A 21,086-nucleotide genomic window follows, 5' to 3' on the forward strand; every position below is an offset into this window, starting at 1 on the left:
GGGACTAGTGCTTTGCCTCTGCGGAACTTGATGGGATGTTTCGGGCTTTCGCCCTTCAGCACTCAGCAGGCTGCCACGGGCCAATCTGAAGAACGTGCGATCCATCGGTCGATTGATTGTACGTATTTCTGTGAAATTCTTGCGAAATTTTTATGTTGCGGTTGAGTAGGGCCCTGATTCGTGGGGACTCGCTCTGCCTACTAGCTGGCCTGGTTGCCCAGGTGAGCACTTCAGATTGTGAATATGCCCAGCTCTCGTTCGTGGTTGACAGATGAATGGTTACTAATTAAGGCGTTAACTTTTCCAAGATGAAATGACTGAAATTTGGTTGTGAAGCTGTTGAAGTATTTCTAGAACGCCTATACAGTGTGTTGTTTGAGCTCAAAATGGGAAATTGTGTTTTGGGAGATACGAAGCGCGAGCATTAGGAGCCTGCTTGGTTGGCTACCAAAATGTGGGTATGTCTGTCAAAATATGAGCATGCTAATCTTTGTTTACCTAAACTTTAATAATTTTAGAATAACACAATTAGTAGGTGGTCTATTTTTTGGATTCCAACTAAAGGGGGAAAAAATTGCGTGGACCCCGAGTGCACCCACGCCCCCTGCTCCATGCTCGCCTCCTGCTCCATGTCCGGCATCCGATGGCTCCTGCGCATATGTTTTTTTTTCCATGATCGCCTGACAGATGTGGTCAGCAGTCCTTGATCACCCCTGCACGCCGTCAAATGCAGATGTGGGGCAGGTGGCAAGCACTTGCCAGGGGGCGCACGGAGGCGCCGGTGCACCCGGGTCCACCCTTTTTTTTTCCCCACTAAACGAGTTCTAAACTTTTAACTGGGCTTTCATAAAAAAAAACTTTTAACTGGGCAGATTTTAGTACTCAACCAATTAGACTCTAGGAAACAAATAAAGCACCAACTCCGTTCCATTTTATTTGTCGTTGGTTAATTCAAGATTGAACTAGCCAATGCCAAATATATTATGGTTTGGAGGAAGTAGTTAAAAGTGTCAAGCATGTGAAAACGGGAGGTCGTCAGTAGTCAGTACGTACAGGGGCCTGCAGGTACGGTTGGCTCGCCAAGTACATGTCGACATGTGACTTGCGATCCATGTGTTGCCACGCCACGCACGGCTTGGCAAAAGGACATGACCAGTGGCGGAGCCGGGGGGGGGGGGGTGCAGGATGCTCAAGCCCCTCTACCACCTTGGCTTCCATGGAAGACCCCCCAAACCCTCCATACAAATTTTGTGGAGGAAGAAGAAGGAATGAGAAAATTTTGAGAAAGAAGAAAAAAGAATGAGAGGAGGGAGGAGGAAGAAGAGGGCCTAGCTCTGGATCCTGACTCCGCCGCTGGACATGACACCATGCATGCACAGAGCGGAGAGGAGGCAGGCGGAGGCAGGGCCAGGGCCAGGGCCAGGGCGCGGCCGACCCTGCCCGTGTAGCGCGCCCGCCACACCTGATCACGCGTGCCCGTGTCGCGCGGGGAGCCTGCCTGCCTCTGCCTGTGATCAAGTGAGAGCCGGCCGGTGGATGGGCGCGCGGGAGCGCGGCTGCTGGCTTGGCTACTCCCTCCGCCAAGCATTTCTAGATTTGATCAAACTTCAATTTATTCAACTTTAGTTATCAATATTATTATGAACGAGTAATTAGTACTAATATTTTTATCTACAGATTTTTATAAATTATTTACAGTTTATAGTTAAAATTAACAAATTTAAATTTGACCAAACATAAAAGTATTTATATTTTGAAAGGCAGTAGCTGCTCCGTTTATCCGGCGGGCCCGGCAGCAGCCTCTCTCAGTCTCTCTCACCCTGTACGGGTCGTCGGCTCGTCGCCCAGCCGAACAGCAGCAGCAGCATCGTAGTACAGTGGAGGCGTCAATATAATGGCGACATGACCGATCACAACAACGGCAAAAAGGTAAAGGGTGTGTTTATACCCAAATTTCTCCCAAATTTTCAAACTTTCCATTTCATCTCCATCACATCGAAACATTAAATATAGCAAATGACTCATGTATGGAGTACTAAATGTAGGTAAATAAAAAAAATAATTACATAGTTTTGATGTACGTTGTGAGACGAATATGTTGAGTCTAGTTAGATCATAGTAGAATAATATTTACTACAAATAAATAAAAAATACTATAATGTGCGATGTGACTTTTTCTCCCGACTTTTCAAGATCTAGACACGTCTTCCTCCGTCCTCGTCTGTGCTGTCACGCACGCACGCGTCCCCTGTCGCGTCCATGAGGCCGCCATCTGCACTGCAGACTCCATCGGCTCTCGGATCCTTTGTGCTTCGCCTCGCCTCCATCTGCAGCTGCTACAGTAGAAACAGTGCACTGCACTAGCACCGGTAATCGCTCCTTTTTCCTCCCTCCCTCTCTCTCTGTTTTCCTCAGAGGGAGAGGGACAGTCACGATGGTCGATGGAGACGTGTTGCACGCTTCTTTCAGGAAAAAAAAGACGTAACACTGTGTAACAGTGAGCCGTTTTGATCGTTTTCACTTTTCACTTGCTGCTTGCCTAGTAGCTAGCTCCTCATTGAGAATTGCGTGCTTTGCAGCTGCCCAAGGTTGGTTTGGCCCCGTTTGGCATCCTTAATTTTGACTTCAGCTTCACTTGTTCCATGTAAGTTGAGACACTGTAGCATAAATTATTTATAAGCTCGTCTTAAAATGAACTAGAAGCCAGCTGACGAAGCTTTTTTTTTTGGCTTCATCAGTTTTAGCTTCATTGGTGAACCTTTCTTAGCATAAGCTATGCCAAACGGGTCGTGTAAGAATAATCTGACGACAGAAGCAAGCTGTTAATTGAGTGGCATGCACTGCTGGTCCAGGCCAATGCAGCATGCAAGTTGCTTGCATTCCGCCGCCGCGGCAGGGGCGCCGCCGGCCCCGGCCGGTGTCCAGAACGACGACACCTGTGGGCGGAGGGCGCAGCTGCCATCGCCGTCGGCCATGAACTGAGCCCGTGTTTAGTTACAAAATTTCAAAAAAAATTTCCGACACCTGCATGAAGACTTAAATCTAGACGAAATAAAAAACGCATTGCGACTGCTGTCTGTAAATGGCGAGACGAATCTAATAAACCTAATTAGGCTATAATCAGGCGCTAAATTGCTACAGTAATGCTACAGTAAACAACCTCTAATGATGGATTAATTAGACTCATTAGATTCGTCTCGCTATTTACAGACGGGTTCTGTAATTATTTTTATGATTAGTCTATGTTTAGTACTTCAAATGTAGAAATATGTCTTTTCAAAAATTTTACGGAGCGCAACTAAACACCCCCTGAGTCGTACCCGGAGCTAGCTCATTAATTAAGGTCTCAAGTGGCCCAGGCCAGTGGACAACTTACTTAAGGCTGCGGCACCTGCTCGCCCAATAATTCCTCAGTATGTCGGATTTAGTGATCATTTGATTTGATCGTCCCCCCCTGCTAACTATATGTTTGATGGTCCTGCCTGGGCCATGTGCATATCAGTGCCTTGCCAACTTACTCATGAAATGCTCCATCATCTTTTAGCACACACTGATTGCATGCATGGTTGACCTCTAAACAGAAAAAAAAAATTAAAGGAGAGGGTGTGTCCTCGATCGTCTGGCCTTGTGCTTCTTACAGTTAATTTTACTTTGGGAACATATCAAGTGCAAACCGTGCAAATAAACTTCAATCTGGACCACCGAATCCCGCCAACATGATACATGGATTAGAGCGGGAGAAGTTACTTTCGTACATTATATATAATAATCACCCTCAACAAAACTCATGCACTACTTGCTGCATTATGTGGAGGACATTCTTTCATTCGTGGACCAATTTGTGATCTCATTTATTTATTAATTGCCACGGAAAAGACATCCAATCCGGCCAGGTACTATGCAAGTTAATGAAGAAGGGCCTACATCAGTGCTCCGATGCAATGGGATCACAAATTAACTAGTGCGAGAACTTGACATGGACACCATATCCAGCAGTGAGCGTGATATATATGTTCCTACATGAACGAATCACGCACTACATAGACCCTGTTTGTGTTTGGTGGGATTATCGCTTATTTCCACCGATAAGCCGATTATAATCGGAAACAAACAGAGCCTATATTGTTGCAAATTAACAAGGCTAATTAAGCTGACAAAATTGAGGGGCTAATAAATAATGTACATCAACATGACTCTATTTATATATGTTCATTATCTTTACAAATATGCAACCCCATCAACCCATATCATTGCGGGCTGGGGGGGGGGGGGGGGGGGAGATCATATATATTAGTTGATTAGATCAAGGCATCAAGCACTGGAAGAGGAACAGAGATCGAGGAAATGCGAAAGGGAGGAAACTGTCGTGTCGAGGTGACGCATCGTGCGATGATTTCGTACTTGTCCCACGTCACCGTTCACCAGCGTGTGTCCGTGCCTAGGCCTGTGATCGGCTGGCCCGTCGTCGTGTCGTCGCTCTCTGCTCCATGTGCATGATGTTCACCAAAGGAATCCCCGGCTAGCGTCTAGACGAGTGTTGTAGCCTGCCCAGCTGAGCTAGGTGCTGCTATAGCCTATAGTGCGTGCTACTGTAGCATTGGGGTCGATTTAATTTGATGAGGGGAAAAGCAAATCGAGCCAACACACTTTTTGTCCCCCTTATTGATCTCTTTTCCTTTCTCTTAAATGTTTAAGAACACTTATACGCCCCGTTTGGTCTCAACACTATTTTGCACTGTACCGTGAAGTCGGAACGCGACCCGATGTCTAAAATGAACTGGAAAGATGTGAAGCTGGCGAACCCAGTTTTTCTTTTTTCACCGGCTTCATGCTACAGTAAAAGTCAGAGCCGGCAGAAGCCATGCCGAACGGGGCCTATACACTAAAAGTGCACCTTGATGTTAAGCTTATACACATCACTAATCACTTTTACTCATTTACCATTCTTTTTTGTTGCCAATGAGCAAATAAAAGATTTTATTTTCCCAACTATTAGGCCATTTTTAAAAAATAAAAATCAGTGTTCAGACATGTTCTCACTTGCTGATTCATCAGCTAGTTTTGTATTTTTTATATAGAGAGAGTGATCGAAAAAGTAACTCAGATAATCAGTCAGTGTGTGGTCCATGCATGTTCTGTGGCCTCCATGGTTTGATGTGGCGTTTTGATGGGATGAACACCTTACCCTCATCCAAAAGCAATTGATGATCCTCGTGTGGATTTCCTTAGCTTCGAGGTGTCTGTCGTCCACAGGATCAGAGCGTCATCTACATACTCCCTCCGTCCTGAAAAAGTATGCATTACTGTATGTTGATCTCAGTAGTTTCTGATGCTTTGCTTTATTAATTACCACCTTTCTCGGTTCGTGGACAGAATCCAAGGATTTTTTATATATAAATCATTCGATCAATAATGCATGACGAAAGATCAAATCACCGTACGTGATCGATTCGCTTCATCCAATTAACAACGGTTGACACGGCTACTGCAGAACGCGATACCTACCATGTCAACGAAGCCAAGAGAATCTAAGGAACCACTGACCAATGCAAATATATGCACGTGCTCTAACTCGATCACCAACTCATTTATAATGCGATAACTTCACCATTGTCATGATTATATATTCATCGATTCATCGGTTATCCGAACCTCAGATCGATTGTGCAACCTGATAAGAACCATTCATGATGATCGAAATCTGTCCACCATGAATCAATAATACTTACAGCCCAAAGTTTGTAAAAAAAAAGTCAAAAATAACAAGTACATGAAAACAGAGGTACATACCCAGACCCCCGGCTAATCAGAGTAGAGAAGGCAGTAAATTATTTTATTTTGAGAAAAACAGGAGGGCAGGCCCCTGCTTATTATTCTGATTATGTCAAAACAAACGGGATAGTTGTGAAAGTAATTAACTTAACCCGAGGTAAAAGTAAAACCCAGCTGAAAACATGCATGGAGGCAGGATAGCAGCTGGGGTACCTGCGTAGGCCATGTACGGTACCTGAATGGGCCGTGCATGCAACGTATAATTAATCACATGATCGCTGCGGACAGCCGTACATTTATAGCTAGCAGTTATGCGTACTGCCGTGCTACCAGACCGATCCATTCATTATTATGAGATTCAGTTAGCATGAAAATGCACAATTATTATGCCCTCCTCAATCAGCTGTACTCCCTCCGTCCCAAAATAAATGTAGTTTTAGGAAGTTAGGCACAAGAATTAAGGAGGGGTAAAAAAGTAGAGAATGCACATGAAACTAGGAGAGGCAGTGAAGGAGAGAGATAGAGATAGAGTTGTATTGAAAAATGAGCACTACACTTATTTTGGGACAAATTTTGAATCCTAAACTATACTTATTTTGGGACGGAGGGAGTACGTCTAGCAGATCAGTGTAGGCGATCAGATGCTCCCTTGGCCTACAAAAAAAAATATCTTTTAATAGGTTGCAGGGGATTAGGTGGAAAGAAAATAATTTAATATACTTAGTGTGTATGTAATTAGACGCAAACTTAGTGTGTTAATTACTTTATATTATTTCTTATAATGGCATATGAGGGTAATTTACATGAAGATTAGGGGATTACTTTACCCTATTTTTCACAATAGCAGAGATGAGTAATTTAGATATAGAATTAGAGGGATATTTATATTTTAGACCATTTTCATAATAGTAAAGGTTGTAACGTTTAAAAAATAATACATCCAATGGCTATTATTATTAGTAATGATGGTTTGAGTATATAGAACTAATATCTATATGTTTCTAATTTTCATGAGAATTTCTATAATTTACCTTTTTTTTTCCTAGCGCATCCCTAACAATTAATGTGGAGGTTCCAAAAGACATCCAATTACTAGTAGTAAGTATGAATCTAGTGGTGCCGCTTGATCACTAAATTCATGTACATTTAGGTCAAAGAATATTAAAATAGTCCTATTTTATAGCACCGCTATAGCGCGCTATTTTATAGCATTTAGTTCAATTAGTAGTAGTAAGTATGAATCTAGTGATGCTATAGCGGTTTCCACGGAGCTATCGCTATGATCACTGCAGCATAAAATAGCGCGCTATAGCGGCGCTAATAGCATTTTGAGGACCCTGCCGCTAAATCCTATAGCCCGCTATTTAAAACATTATTCAGAACCAGACTCTAAGCTCCTAGATCAAACCTCCTAATGCGATGGAGGTTGGAGTGAGTGTGTGTCCCATTAACAGAGAGGGTGAGGGTGGGGGCTGACATTTGGAGGATACAATATAAGTGAGGCTCCTTGATGCATTGATTAATTAGCTGTGGCTTGTGACCACTCGTAAACATAAATTAACATTAAATTATTTCTGTGCATAGAGAATATATAACATGGTAATGAAACATGTATATCCATCTTTTAATCTCTTTGTTTAACAATTTCTTATATTGTGTAATATATGTCATAATATATTATATTATATAGAAATGAAGATTTTTCACGTGTGACAGGCACAGAGATAATACAACTTATTCCTTGTATTGGTTAATATATTTAATGTAAGTAGGGATCATATATTTTCTTTCACATTGACATAAAGGCTGAAAGAGATCAACTCGATTCATCAGCAATCAAGATATAATCTCCTAATTACATGTAATAGATGCATCAAATTGAGTTATCTTGTAACCCCTCGTGGCGTCAATATCACTAAACTGCATTGTGAATAGACAACACCTTGTTAGTGAGCATTCAGACAAGGAAGTCCCAACAGTGTGAAATTAACCACTTCTATCTTTTTGTACGATGAGAGCAATGTTGGCTAACTTGCACGATTAAATTTAGAGAGACAACTCATGTAAAAGTAATTTAGAGTTGTGGACTTTATTTACAAACTTCAACTTTAATTTTATCTGACTAACAACTGCCTGCGTGTGCGCGTTTGCAACTCTATATGTGGTGAAAACGCATATGAGAAATATGCTACAAAGTTACCGACGCAAACTAGTTTGCGGTGAATACATATGCCGTCTTGGAGAAGAACAGATATAACAAGAAGTGCACCACCTACATCAAAGTGCACAACAATTTCAAAGATCAAAGGAATATACTATCACACAGATGTAGAAAAATTGTCAAGAAAATGGTAGCTGTAGGATATGCTAGGTAGCAATCTAGCAGCTCATTGCTTCTGAATTGTCAAATTCAAGTGCTGTGTTGGACAAGAGCCGTGGTCCAAAGGTCTTACACATATGACAAGAGGTTCGATAGGGTTGCACGAACGTCTTGTGAAGATCACTTGCCATATTTGGGAGCGGGAGGCATCAAAGTCTTCATTGAGTGTTCCTTCCTGCCAACAAACTTTCCAGTTCCAGCTCCAAAAGGACAAGATGTTAATTATGAGTGTGTTACATTGCATCTGTGTAACTCTCAGACTCTTGATCAAGATTGCGCCATCCACAACATCGCGCTTAAACCGCAACCGCACAAGCCTTGCATTGACAAAGGCAGGACTAGGTGCACCGCCTCTCTTTGTACCGCGCAAAGCATTTATTTTCAGCCGCTCAACCTCCCAAGGTATTTACTAGTTATTTACTAGCTAGTGCGTGAAACATTTACAAGGTATATATATACAATTTCCCTATTGATAGTTATGGCACTTGTACTTTCTTATATTATAATAATAATTTTTTTATGGTAGTTACAGAATAAATCATCAAGAAAAATATTGCCTATGATTTGGGGGATAATTGTATCGACAAGATGATGGTACAACATGAAAAAAAAAAACACTCGAGAGCGTACTCACAACTAACTTTTGTCAGTATGAAGGTATCCGACAACGGGAAATATTTGAATATTCTAGTTCTTCAACGTGCTTAACTTGTATATATCTTAGACATATAATCATTAATTGATATTGAATTGCTGCTGTGCAAAATACTTATCAAGTTGCAGCACCAGATCCATGAAGTTATGGCATCGACCAAGTGCAGCAAGGGAGCGAGGGCCCACCTGGGAGAGGCAGAAAGGGACTTCAATCTACACCATGTGGTGGTGCCTGCAGTCGTCAACGTACCACCGGCATGGGCAGCGATCCAATGGATAGATACGGATCATGTGCAAATCTTAGCCTACTAGCTGATCGACCATGAGTTGGGCACAGACACTACAGAAAAAGCCATGTGTGTAGCTAGAGAGGCCAAGAAAAGAGGAGCACAAAAGATAATGTAGCAAGGAATCAGAAATGTTTGCCACGTTAAGCAGCAATATGGAACGGTAACTTATGGAATCCATGAATTACACGGGAAGTGTAGTGCAATATGTACCTGCTACAGCGTGGATCCACCTTTCTAAACATGATAAAAATAACTAATCCTTTCCTGTAGTTCCAAGTCTTATAAAAACAAAAAAAGTTGCTTGCCGCCACAATTATTTTAAGACCAGCAGCAGTTTGTTATATAGCCAAACAAGCTCATGTCACGTTGCATTAGATAGGTCACCCACTTGTCCTCCTCTTTTACTCCCAAACTGTCTTATCTGTCCTTACATTGACATCTATATCCAACCCTATACAGTTACCCACTGCCACCATTCTCTTTTGTCAATACATATCAAGTACGAGGGTATTTACAAAAATTAAATTAAATTAGTATTCGGTTTCACTCTTTTTGGTACTTGGTCCCACATTTGGTACCGTCAGGTACTTCCTACCTTGACCACCTTACAATTCTGTGAGATGGACGGCTCTTATTTTTTTCAATCATTGTAATATCTAACTAGAAAATATAGAACAGTTTCATTGAAAAACTGCTAGGAGATCTGATCCCTTTTTTTATCAATCTTTGTTAATGCAGCCTGCAAGAAACCGGTGCTGCAGACTGTAGCAGTGAAAATTTAGTGACTGCATACATGAACAATTTAGTGGCTGCATACGTGCAGATTTTTTGCTGGTGGACAATTTATGGGGGCGTGCAGGGATACAGATGATGTATACATGCATGATTGTAAGATAGGCATGATAGGAGGGGGTATCTCCCACCCACTCATTGTTGCAATCATGGCATTTCAGCTCAGCTCATCCCCTCTCACTTCCTGCTCCTGCATACTGCTGCTTCCACACACATGAGCTGAGCCACCACAACAAATAAATAAAACCACTCTTCTTGCTAACTCTATTGCTTTGCTTGCCCCCACACGCCCTCTCTCTCTCTCTCTCTCTCTCTCTCTCTCTCTCTCTCTCTCTCTCTCTCTCTCTCTCTCTCATCTTTCTCTCTCAACGCAAAAAGGAAAGAGGAAAGCAGCGGGATAGCTCCATATCTCCTCCCCCCCCCCTCTCTCTACACATATATACTCGAGAGATATATATCAGTAGGATGTGCTAACCTAGCATGCTGCCTTTCTAGCTGAAAACTTTACCTGTTCATCTTCCTCCTCTCTTCCTCGTTGCTGCTTGCCGGGAGTCCCAAAGGCGAAGCGAGCGGCGGCGGTGACGATCAGAAGGAATGTCGGTCCAGATCGCGCCAGCGGCGGATCATGTGTGCTATGTGCACTGCAACTTCTGCAACACAGTTCTCGCGGTAAGATCGATCGATCTATGTATCTATCTATGTTGCCTGCATGTGATCTGTCTAGCTCTCTCTCTCTCTCTCTCTCTCTCTCTCTCTCTCTCTCTCTCTCTCTCTCTCTCTCTCTCTCTCTCTCTCTCTCTCTCCCCTTATCTGTCTATGTAAATCTGCTTTCAAGAGAGAGAGAGAGAGGATTAGCTGATGACGTGACTGCACTGGGAGAGAGTACCCTCACGGCCGGCACGGCCTCAGCCACACAATTATTGACTGGTTGTTCTTCTTGATTTGCTTCACTTTTTGATTGGATTTCCCGTGACTCTTTTGGTTAATTCGTTTGGAGAAGAATCTCAACAAGAACAGAAGGAAAGAGAATCATACCTCAGAATCTCAGATGGCTCGATCTTTTGGTTCTTCAATTCCTTCAAATTTCGTTCCTAATTTTCTCTTAGAAATTCCTTCTTTTGCGGTTTCTTTGTTTGAAGCCAGGTGCGCGCATCAGTGATCACTTTGCTGGAGATCATTCAATTAAAATACTTCCAAAAGTTTTCTCGATTTATGTTGGGGCCTATGTATTATATTTGTGGGATACAGCAAAATTTCTGCATTTTCCTGGTGTTGCGCCCTCTTGAATCCGTTGAATTTAATAACCTGAAACTAGTTGAGAACAGTGTTCCACTATACAGAAATCAAAGGAACTGTAGTGCTACTGTATAAACATTGCGGTGCAAGATTGAATTTTCTTGCATATATTTATACATAGGCAAAATTTTCCAGAAAGAATAGTATATACACTGCTACCTTGGAATAATTGCACACATGTAGCTAGAAAGAGGTTTCAAAAAGAAAAACTCTTCAGTTTTTTCTTGTTGGTTATTTCGTTCCTTGCTTTTCAAGATCTTGAATTTTACTGGGAAGTCTTCAAATTTATTCAGATATCCCATCTTTTTTCCATATACAATTCCTATGTCTAATTGTACCATATACAATTTGATTTCCCCTTAATTAGCGACATGGAATGATAACAATCATTTTAATTTTCTGAAGTTAATTGTGTGTGTGTGTGTGTGTGTCCCTGCTGCTTTAGCTCTATACCTCCTATTGCACAAACCCTCGTCGCACTCCAACGAAGAACTTACTGGTGGGAAGTAATAGAGCCAATTCTAACCTAGCTGCCAAATCATCTTCCATATATATCTTCTGAATTAGCTATCCAATTTTCAAGAACTATAATTTATATACCATGTATGTCATCCTTCTATTGCCTCTCTCTCTCTCTCTCTCTCACTCACTGGAATTAATATCATCTCTCTTCTTTTGTTTACTTTCTTCTTTTTATCTTGACTTTTTCCATCCATCGATCTTTGGCGTACAAAAGTTCAGGGAGAAAATAAAGGGACCGAGTTCATTTGTAGATAGGCTTGAAATATTCAGAGGATTGTCGCAGTCAAATTTTCGATTTATACCAAAGCAAGACTACACTGCCCTATACATGATAGAGCGAAATAGGCAAGATATATGGCCTCAGAGTTGATTAAGCATATTGAACAATTGTGCATATATATACTAGTACCTCAGTCTATAAAGAACGAAGAGGAACTAAATTGGGTAATATGGAGAGCAAAAAAAATGTTTCTTAGATCATGCTGCTTCACTTTCTTGTATGTACATATATCTTGAGATGTGCTTATACTCATATCTCTGGATCAATGGTACCTTGCATAGTTCTTGATTGGCTGATAATGTGATCAAATCATCATTTAATCTATAGCTTCTACCTTCTAATTAGTAACCTATTTGTGCTCAATTTGCATGCATCAACTTAAGTGTATAGATAATATGGCAAGCATGTACCATAAATAGCACATGTTTTAACTTCCTCATTTCATTGAGTCAATAGGTCAATTATTGCCATGAGCAAAGCAATATATATAGTGACACTTACAGTGGTACTGGTATGCGTAGTGGTTCCCTGAACAATCAGACGATTGTAAGCTAATGATCATGCGAGATGATGATCAGTAGTTTCTACATGATGAGGTGCCACTAGACATACACCTTTGCATGCTTCAGTTAGCTTTACAGTTTACAAAGTGCATGCTAAGCGAAGTATTATTCCGGGTTTTCAGGAAAAACAGAGATTGGCATGAATATATTTCTTTTCGGAGCATATGCGCGATGGTCGGAGTATGCATAATGTGTCTAGCTTGGGCTTGAATTGGACTTACCATCTTGTCGCTAAGGTGAATTATTGAATTCCACTAAAGCTAACGGCCAGCCGCTATAGATTTAATTCAACCAAAGCTAGTAAGTGTGTGCTAAGGTGCGGCTTGTTGCTTGAAGACAGATTTATCAACAGAAAATTCTGCAATAATAATGATTTCCTAATGAGTTACCTAATGAGCTAGCTATTCCTCGGAACTAGAAGTTACAAGCTTATTAAAGTTCTTTTCTAACGAGAAACAAGTAAGAAAATTAACTATAAACCAGATCAAGCTAGCAGCACCTTGTACTGTTGAATAACTGATCCAAGTAGCATCTGCATGTGAGTTTGCGTGAAGTGGTTTTGCATGAAGCGTCACTATCTTTGCTTCTTTCCTCTATTGCTTGCCTTCAATATTTTAACTTTGTGTGGCCAATGAGCACGCTCAAAGTCTATCCTTGCATTATTCAGTGCTATCTAGTACATCATATCACACATACACATACACACACACACACCCTCTCACTCTCTAGCTTGTGTTTCTGATCAGGCGCACACACAACAGCATGGTAGCAATAATCCATCCATATTGGCCTTTTGTGTGTGTACATGTGCATGGGCTAACACACCTACATGCACAATCATTGGTAGGTGTCATCCAATGGACTTTTGTTTATTCATTCTTCTGGGAGTGAGTGCCGGAAAGACGGTGAATATAGATAATATCAAACTGCGCCATGATTTTAACCTAGACTATCAGATTGTGTTTGAGGTACTCCCAAGAGAGAAAAGCATGGGAAGCAAGAGAACAAAAGTGATCAGCATGCAGGTGTGTTAGAAAAGTGAGAACCCCATCAGCAGGCAGAGCAATAGCAACAAGCTCTGATAAAAGTAATGTGTTGGACCAGCAGCAGCTTGATGATGATGCAGCTGGTTAAAGTGACAACAACAAAAGTAGGGCTAGAAAAGCTACCTGGTGTGAATCTCACTTCAGTCCTTTTCGATCTACCTTGATATTTGATTTTTTCTCGTTTGTTTTCCTTTGGACTTGGACATGATCTTTCTCTGGATGCTGGAACTTGTTACTTCTCTCTCTCTCTCTCTCTCTCTCTCTCTCTCTCTCTCTCTCTCTCTCTCTCTCTCTCTCTCTCTCTCTCTCTCTCTCTCTCTCTCTCTCTCTCATGCTGGTATATTTATGTGCCGTGACTGCCAGGTGAGTGTCCCAGGGAATAGCATGCTCAACATCGTGACAGTCCGGTGTGGACACTGCGCAAATCTATTGTCAGTGAACCTGAGAGCACTGATGCACTCACTCCCAGAGCAACAAGATCAGCTACAGGTATGTAGTATATATGCACAAATTTTATTAGGACAATTATTGGACAACCACACACATACTGAAAACATTATTGCACAAATCGATTTCGTTTCATGGACCTTTTACTAAGTAGCACAGATGCGTACTGAAAATCAAAATCATCCATGATGAATAAGTACAGGGGAACAGTTGCAGTGCTTCTGTACAGTACAGTGTCTGAAAGATCAGCTTGATACTGTGGGATCCTATGCGTGTGTGGGCTGCCGTACACTGATGATTGAGAGAAACAGTGATTAACATTGCATTAATCCATGTTGCCGTCTGCGGTAGCCATGTGTACGTACAGCGTGGCAATACTGGCCAAACAAACTCTCTCTAATTGGCGGGCCTGCAATAGCTGCTGGCTGCTAGCAGAAAAACGTCACGCATGCACAAGTCACTTCGATGTCTGTTTCGGACAGTGCTACTCGTACAATCAAATCGTACGACCTCTGCTACGTTGGGTACACATTCTGTCTAGAGAAGAGAAGTATAGTTACAGCAACAAGGTCTGCCACTTTTACACTGGTTTATTTGCTAGCTTCACCTTACTTTTTAAGCTAGTTAGTGTAAGTTGGCCTCACTGTCGTGGCATCATAAAAACCTAATTAGCTATAATTTCTTTAACTTTGTCCCCAAGTACTATTTATTATCGTTTTGCGATTAACATGTGTTAAATTCAGTTGTTCGATTCCCAGAAGAACATCAAGGCCCATGGCATCAATGGCAGTCATTTGGAGTTTGGCTCTTCGTCCTCTAAGTTCCGACTGCCTATGATGTACTCGCCACAAAACGAACACCTCCTGCTGCAGGAACAGACGCTAAGTGCTCGTCGTAAGTTGCATTTCTTTATTTGGACAGAGCATGTAAAACATATTGGCAATTAGTACTGTTAACCTTTTTAGTTTAGTGTTGCATGCAATCATGGGTCAATCTATTTTGACTTGTTTTATGTTTGAATCATTGCTTGAAACTACAGCTCCGGAGAAGAGGCAACGGGTCCCATCAGCGTACAACAGATTCATCAAGTGAGTTTAGTTCTAATTTCCTTCAATTCATCAATCTTGCAAGTTAAATATAAGAAAAATGCATTGTATATTTTTTATATCTGTCTACAGAGAAACCACAATAACAGCTTTAAGTTTGATTTTATTAAACATTTTGTACATTTATATAATCTCGCAGGGAAGAGATCCGCAGGATAAAAGCAAACAACCCTGACATTAGCCACAGGGAAGCCTTCAGCACAGCAGCCAAGAACGTAAGCATATTTAATTCTGTGCAATCATTCTAGCTCCGAAATTTTCTTTTCTAAGCATATCTCACTAACTTAACTCTAGTCACAGAAGAAATTGTCATGCATTATGTTGAATATTTTTTATGAAATCTAGGCATACCCAAGGTTTAGAACATGCTGTTTTTAGTTGAGAAAAAAATTATTTGTCTCAACTTATTATATGCCCCGTATTCCCACCACACTTTTAGCTGAGCACCTCAGTTTCATCCATTCTTTTACAAGCATGCATATTTACATGTGTACCATTATTGTGAATTACTTAATTTGTAAGTGTCAGTTACATAAATTAATTAACATAAATTATTTTACATATTGTTGCAGTGGGCACATTATCCAAATATCCATTTTGGGCTAAGCCCCGGAAGGGAGGGTGGCAAGAAGCTGGTCGACGAGGCTGTCTCAGCGTCTCCGGCGCCTAAGAAGATCCAAGGTCTCTACTGATAGATATCCGTGTGTCCATAAACTGCATGGATGCAAGAATCAATACCACAAATTAAAATATACTGTGAGTAAAGAATTAAGAGGAAGAGGGGAAAATAAGTTACTACTTATTAATGGGTGAAAAAAAACTTGTCAAGAGATACGTAAGTACATAGTAGCGAGTGATAAAGTGGCGGGATCGAGGTGAAATGTACAATCACATGAATTGCTATTAGGCGCTTCGTTGAACTAAGACGACTTAATAAATCATTTCACCATATTATTATTGTGTGAACCTCTCTGTGTGTGCGCGCGCTTGCGCCCGCGTCTGATTCTCATAAAAATGAGGAACCAATTGTTCGATGTTGTTGGTATTTCACAACATTCACAAATAAATCCGCAAGCCTGTGGATATACCGTTGTAGCATTTCACCCAGACAATATTTACGGTATCGTATTTTCTCAGAGAATGGAGGTATAACGGTCTTCTAGCTAGTTTACCATGAAGAACAAGAGGTAGAATGGCCTAGTTAGTGTGGTTTGTCTGAGAGAAAGGATCAAGGAAAGATAAACTTAGCTACTATTTGTTTACTTCAGGCGCCGGTCTGAACCTGGTCTACCAAGACCCTTCGGATATTAGCTATACTCTGACTCCGGATGTGAGGGAGTTCACAAGACACGTCAAAATGTGACGGAAGGATAAGACACGCCAAAACATGACGAACAGATAAGACATGCCGAAATGTGATGGACGGATAGAGCGAGGGTGTCACCACCTACTGCCTACCCTACGACACCGTGGGGGCTCACAGCAAACAAAGGTAATCTAGGGCCTACACACAAAGTCTATGCAGTCGACTATTACTCTAGCGATGTATGGGGTTTACCCACTTTATCTGAAGCCCTCTAATAGAGTATCCGCTACAAGAACGGACAATGAACCCGCAAATGAATAACAACAAGAGAATAATTTTACCAAGAAATTACCACTATACATAAACTCAGGAACTTACTCAAATAATGATTCATACCAGACGAGTATGGGTGGGCAAAATACCCGAAGACCGAACCCAAAAAACTCGAGCCCGAACCCAAAAAACTCGAGCCCGAACCCAAAAAACCCAAACCCTAATAAGGGTTCCAATCCACAATACGCGAAATTATTACGGGTAATTCGGGTATGAGGCCACGGTACATGAACTACTCGAATAACCAGAAAACTAGCCCAGCCCAAATATGCTATTCATTCCAGTCCAGCCCACCAAGCCCCTTAACCCTAACCCTAGCCAGTTGACCAGTGCCACCCCCACTCCCCTGCCAGCCGCTACCTCAGTACCCCCCACCCCCACCCCTGCCGGCCAAGCACCGCCCGCCGCCACCCGCCGCCCCATGCCCAGTGGCCAGCGCCACCGTAAGCGGATGAGCCTTGCCTCGAGCCCTCGACCTCGAGTGCCCATGAGGCCGTGACAACACCGACGCATCTCGTCGTCATCCCCAATACACAGCGCCGCCGCCACCCTCACCGGCCACCGCCCTTATTACTCCCTCACTCTCCTCAGTACGCAGCGCAGCACAACCCTCTCTCTCTCTCTACAACTCGTGTCCGCCGCCGCCGATCCCGAGTGCCGCAGCGCCGCCCTCGCCGGCCGCCGCTGCGCATCAACCTCGAGGGAGAGCAGAGGAGCAATGGCCGGCGGCGGCTTGCGGATTGAAGGATCTCTCTCTCTCTTTCTCTCTCTCTCTCTCTCTCTCTCTCTCTCTCTCTCTCTCTCTCTCTCTCTCTCTCTCTTTCTCCACACCTCATGTCGCCGCCGGTCCCGAGCGGCGCGGTGCTGCCCTCCTCGGCTGCCGCTGACCGCTGTGCATCGATCTCGGGGGAGAGCAGAGGAGCACCAGCCGGTGGCAGCTTACAGATTGGAGGATCTCGGGCATATCGGGGTAAACCCGAACTTTTGGGTACCCGAAATTTTGGGTATTGATTTTTCAGAGTAAATTCCGGGTAGCATTTCTGAAAACTCGAATTTTAGAAAACCCGAAATACTTGACCCAAATTTTTCGGGTAACCCGAATGCCCTTTTTCAAACACAGAAGTGTTATGTCAGAATTTTATAGAACCAAAGTAAATATGCAAGAAAATATTTTACATCACACATGCCAACAAAAAGCGAAAAAGTCTAAATTACACCATAAAGTATGACCAAAGTTCGGATAACCCCTGAACTATCTTTTGGTTCAAATTACTCCAAAATCTATATCAATTGGTTTAATTTACCCTTTTATAATTTTTTTGTTTCTCAACTCTCAAGTGGAGTTTTAAGTTAAAACTTTGAAGGATGCTATTAGGTGTTGCAACATATGTTACTAAAATACGTGTAGATTTTTATCATTATTTGGATAGGCTAGACATATAATAATAAATTAATCCTTTGGATAAATAATTGCATAAAAAGTAATGACAAAAAATTCATAATATATTCTAAACATAACTTATGAAGTCTTCTATCACCCTACAAACTTTTAACTTAAAACTCCACTTGTGCATTATTTTTTTTCAAAAAGAAAGAGAGAAAGGTACTAGATTATACCAAACCTTTCACACAAATGAGAAGATCTAGTGTTCGGTAGGCTTAAATGTCGTGCAAGTGAGTGTAATAATTTGTCACCCTATGCCTGTTGATGGATGACCAAGATGTGTTTACTATAGGATGAAGAACCAGTAATTAACATAATTCCCTCCAGATGGCCTCTCATTACAATTTTAGTGGATGACTACTTGTCCATGGCCGGATGACCATGTATATAGATAGCACGCGTCCTTTTGTACGTCCAGCTGACGTGTGGGCTGCTAGCTACTGAAGTCTGAATGAGCAGTGCATCATGTTTCCCATGCCAAGCAAAGTGATGACAAGCTGGTGTTGGTCCCAGATGTGCAGAGCAGTAACATTTGTGTCACTGAAAAGCCAGCTCTCAAATTCCCGGAGTTCTTCTTATATGAATGAGCAGTGCTTCTGCCGTATTTTCAAAAAAAAATCCCGGGGTAAGCTAGAGGGGGGTGATTAATTAGATAATATAATAGATTCGCCACCCCCATGCCAATGCAGCAGGTGGATCGATCGTGATGAACAAGCAGAAAGCATCGATGATGAGTAAAGCTAGCATCACTGGCTAGCTCATAAATAGAAAGAGGATGTGATGCCAGTAGCGGTAAGTGGCGCATGCAGCAGCTAGCGATCAAAATATTCAGTAACTTTGCAGCAGTCACTGACGGCAATGCCGATGCATGTTCTTGGTTCTCCGTGCAAAAACCCAACCGTCGGAAGTGTAATTCCGCCGGCCAGGGCCCGGCGGCATAGCACATGGGCGAGCGACGACGACATGGCATTAACGCCGGGGCGTCGATCTCCGGCCGGCCGGCCAGGCCCCTGCGGGAAAACGACGGCGGCTTCCGCGCGCGGCCCCCCGGGCGACGATCGACGACAAATGCTGGCCAGGCCGGCCGGCCTGAATTCTGAATTCTGAAGAAGGCTATGCCGTATCAGACGTTGCAGGTGCCGAATTAAACCCCCCGCTGCAGACTTTCAGGACTGCAGCAGCAACGACAGGGGTACGTCTCATCTTGGAGCCTGTCCTGTCCCATGCTACAAACATAGACTCCGACAATTCATATTCATAGCTGGCGGCCGCCGCCGGGGAAGACGACAGGCAACGAACGCGGCGCATGCATGGCCCACCCCCTACTCTCTAGAGTCGAGAGACTGATGAAGCTACTAGTACAACAACTACTCATTTGGTCGGAGGGAGTAGATCCGAACCCGATCCTACTCTGATTGGTTTCCATCTCTATCGTACCGTACCTCTACACGCGCTAGCTACTAGCTAGATTCACAAGATTATTTTCGTTTTGTTTTGGCAAGTGTTTTTGTACTGATGATCACTACTGCTAGCTGGTAGGATTGTTTGGTCGGAGATCCGGCGGCGCGGGAGCAGCACAGAACTGAATGTGCAGCGCGCGGCTAGCTTCGATCGTCTTCCAAGCAAAGCTGCAATGGATGCATGCGTTGTGTGTGTTGTGTTGCATTGGAGACCCAATGCATGCAAATGATGAGCGACGCGCGACGTTTCAGTCCTAGAACTACACGCCCCGGCCCAACGTGTAAGGGCCCAACCAAGTGGACAACGGAATAACAACGGCCCTCTTTAAAACTCTGTCTGTTGCAGTATTGAGCCCAACAAGGCTAAGAGCAAGTGTACTATGTCTTATTATTATTATTATTATTATTATTATTATTATTATTATTATTATTATTATTATTATTATTATTATTATTATTATTATTATTATTATTATTATATCAGCCGTGATGAAGTGTTCCTGAGAGCCATCTTAGCGTTACACTATTATAAGTAAGTATTACTTAACTTGTGCATTCACTGTTGCTTTAACTCGTGCATTTGACCATCTATTTATTTGATATACATGATGTGGCCGTGGTAGGTTTAATTCGTGCAATCACCAAGCCCGGCTTTGTTGAATAATGGACCACACAATTTGTATTCCTCCACCAAAGGATCAGATGGATACACACGGACGTTTAACTCCTGCGTCTACTTGGGATTCAACACGAGCACAGCATATATAAAATTAAAGCACACAGATGAAGAATTCAATTTTTGCCTCCCTTCCCTAAGCATGCACGGTTTCTTTCTCCTCCCATGGAACAAAAATTCGGAAAAAGAAAACAAGAGCAAGAAATCTGGTAATAGCAGTGGTCGTCGCTGGGGTTAATCTTTTTCCTAGGGGGACTGGGCGGGGCATGTAAGGTTGGGTGATCGCGATCGATGTGACGGATCATCGAGTGCAAGAAACCGGATGGGTTGCCGGGAAACATGGCGGCGGCGGTCACCTCCTCTCCTCGCGCTGCGACGGGCTCCGCCAGAAGCCGGCGCCCTGGAAGCTGGCCCAGACCTCCTTCTCGACCTCGGCGAGGTCGTCGTGCTTGGGCGCCCAGTAGCACAAGTCCATGGCGACGCCGTTCCTGTCCGTGGCGTCCGCGGCGACGAGGTCGTCCATCTCCTTCCTCCTGGCCTGCGCGGCGCGGGCCGCGCGCCGCCGCCGCCTCCGGGCGCGGATGGCGCGGCGGCAGAGCGCCGCGGGCACGCGCACCGCCGCGAGCACGGCGAGCTCCACCACGGCGCACGGGAAGCAGCAGCACACCGCGGCGCACTCCGCCGCCGTCACCGCCGCCGCCGCCGTCAGAGACCGCGGC

At 43.2% G+C, this 21,086-nt stretch overlaps 2 protein-coding genes across 3 annotated transcripts; one reads left to right on the forward strand and one right to left on the reverse strand.

Moving 5' to 3' along the window:
- The first annotated feature begins 10,162 nt into the window (after positions 1-10,162).
- Positions 10,163-16,105, forward strand: LOC120700178 (protein YABBY 6-like). 2 transcript variants are annotated; one of them, XM_039984397.1, is made up of 6 exons: positions 10,163-10,557; positions 13,959-14,084; positions 14,786-14,936; positions 15,082-15,130; positions 15,288-15,363; positions 15,721-16,105. In XM_039984397.1, exons 1-6 carry the CDS (start codon positions 10,483-10,485, stop codon positions 15,838-15,840), a joined length of 597 nt encoding a protein of 198 aa, XP_039840331.1. In that variant the 5' UTR covers positions 10,163-10,482; the 3' UTR covers positions 15,841-16,105. The 2 variants fall into 2 exon arrangements, with proteins under 2 accessions (XP_039840331.1, XP_039840332.1); XM_039984398.1 differs by having other exon boundaries at positions 10,197-10,557; positions 14,801-14,936; positions 15,721-16,102.
- Positions 16,106-20,485: 4,380 nt separating this feature from the next.
- Positions 20,486-21,067, reverse strand: LOC120701151 (the record flags this gene model as incomplete). The annotated part of the gene is made up of 1 exon (XM_039985295.1): positions 20,486-21,067. A coding segment is annotated over one exon (348 nt), but the record flags the coding sequence as incomplete, so codon positions are not given.
- Between the last annotated feature and the right edge of the window lie 19 nt (positions 21,068-21,086).

This window comes from Panicum virgatum, chromosome 3K, assembly GCF_016808335.1.
Source record: "Panicum virgatum strain AP13 chromosome 3K, P.virgatum_v5, whole genome shotgun sequence".
Classification (NCBI taxonomy): domain Eukaryota; kingdom Viridiplantae; phylum Streptophyta; class Magnoliopsida; order Poales; family Poaceae; genus Panicum; species Panicum virgatum.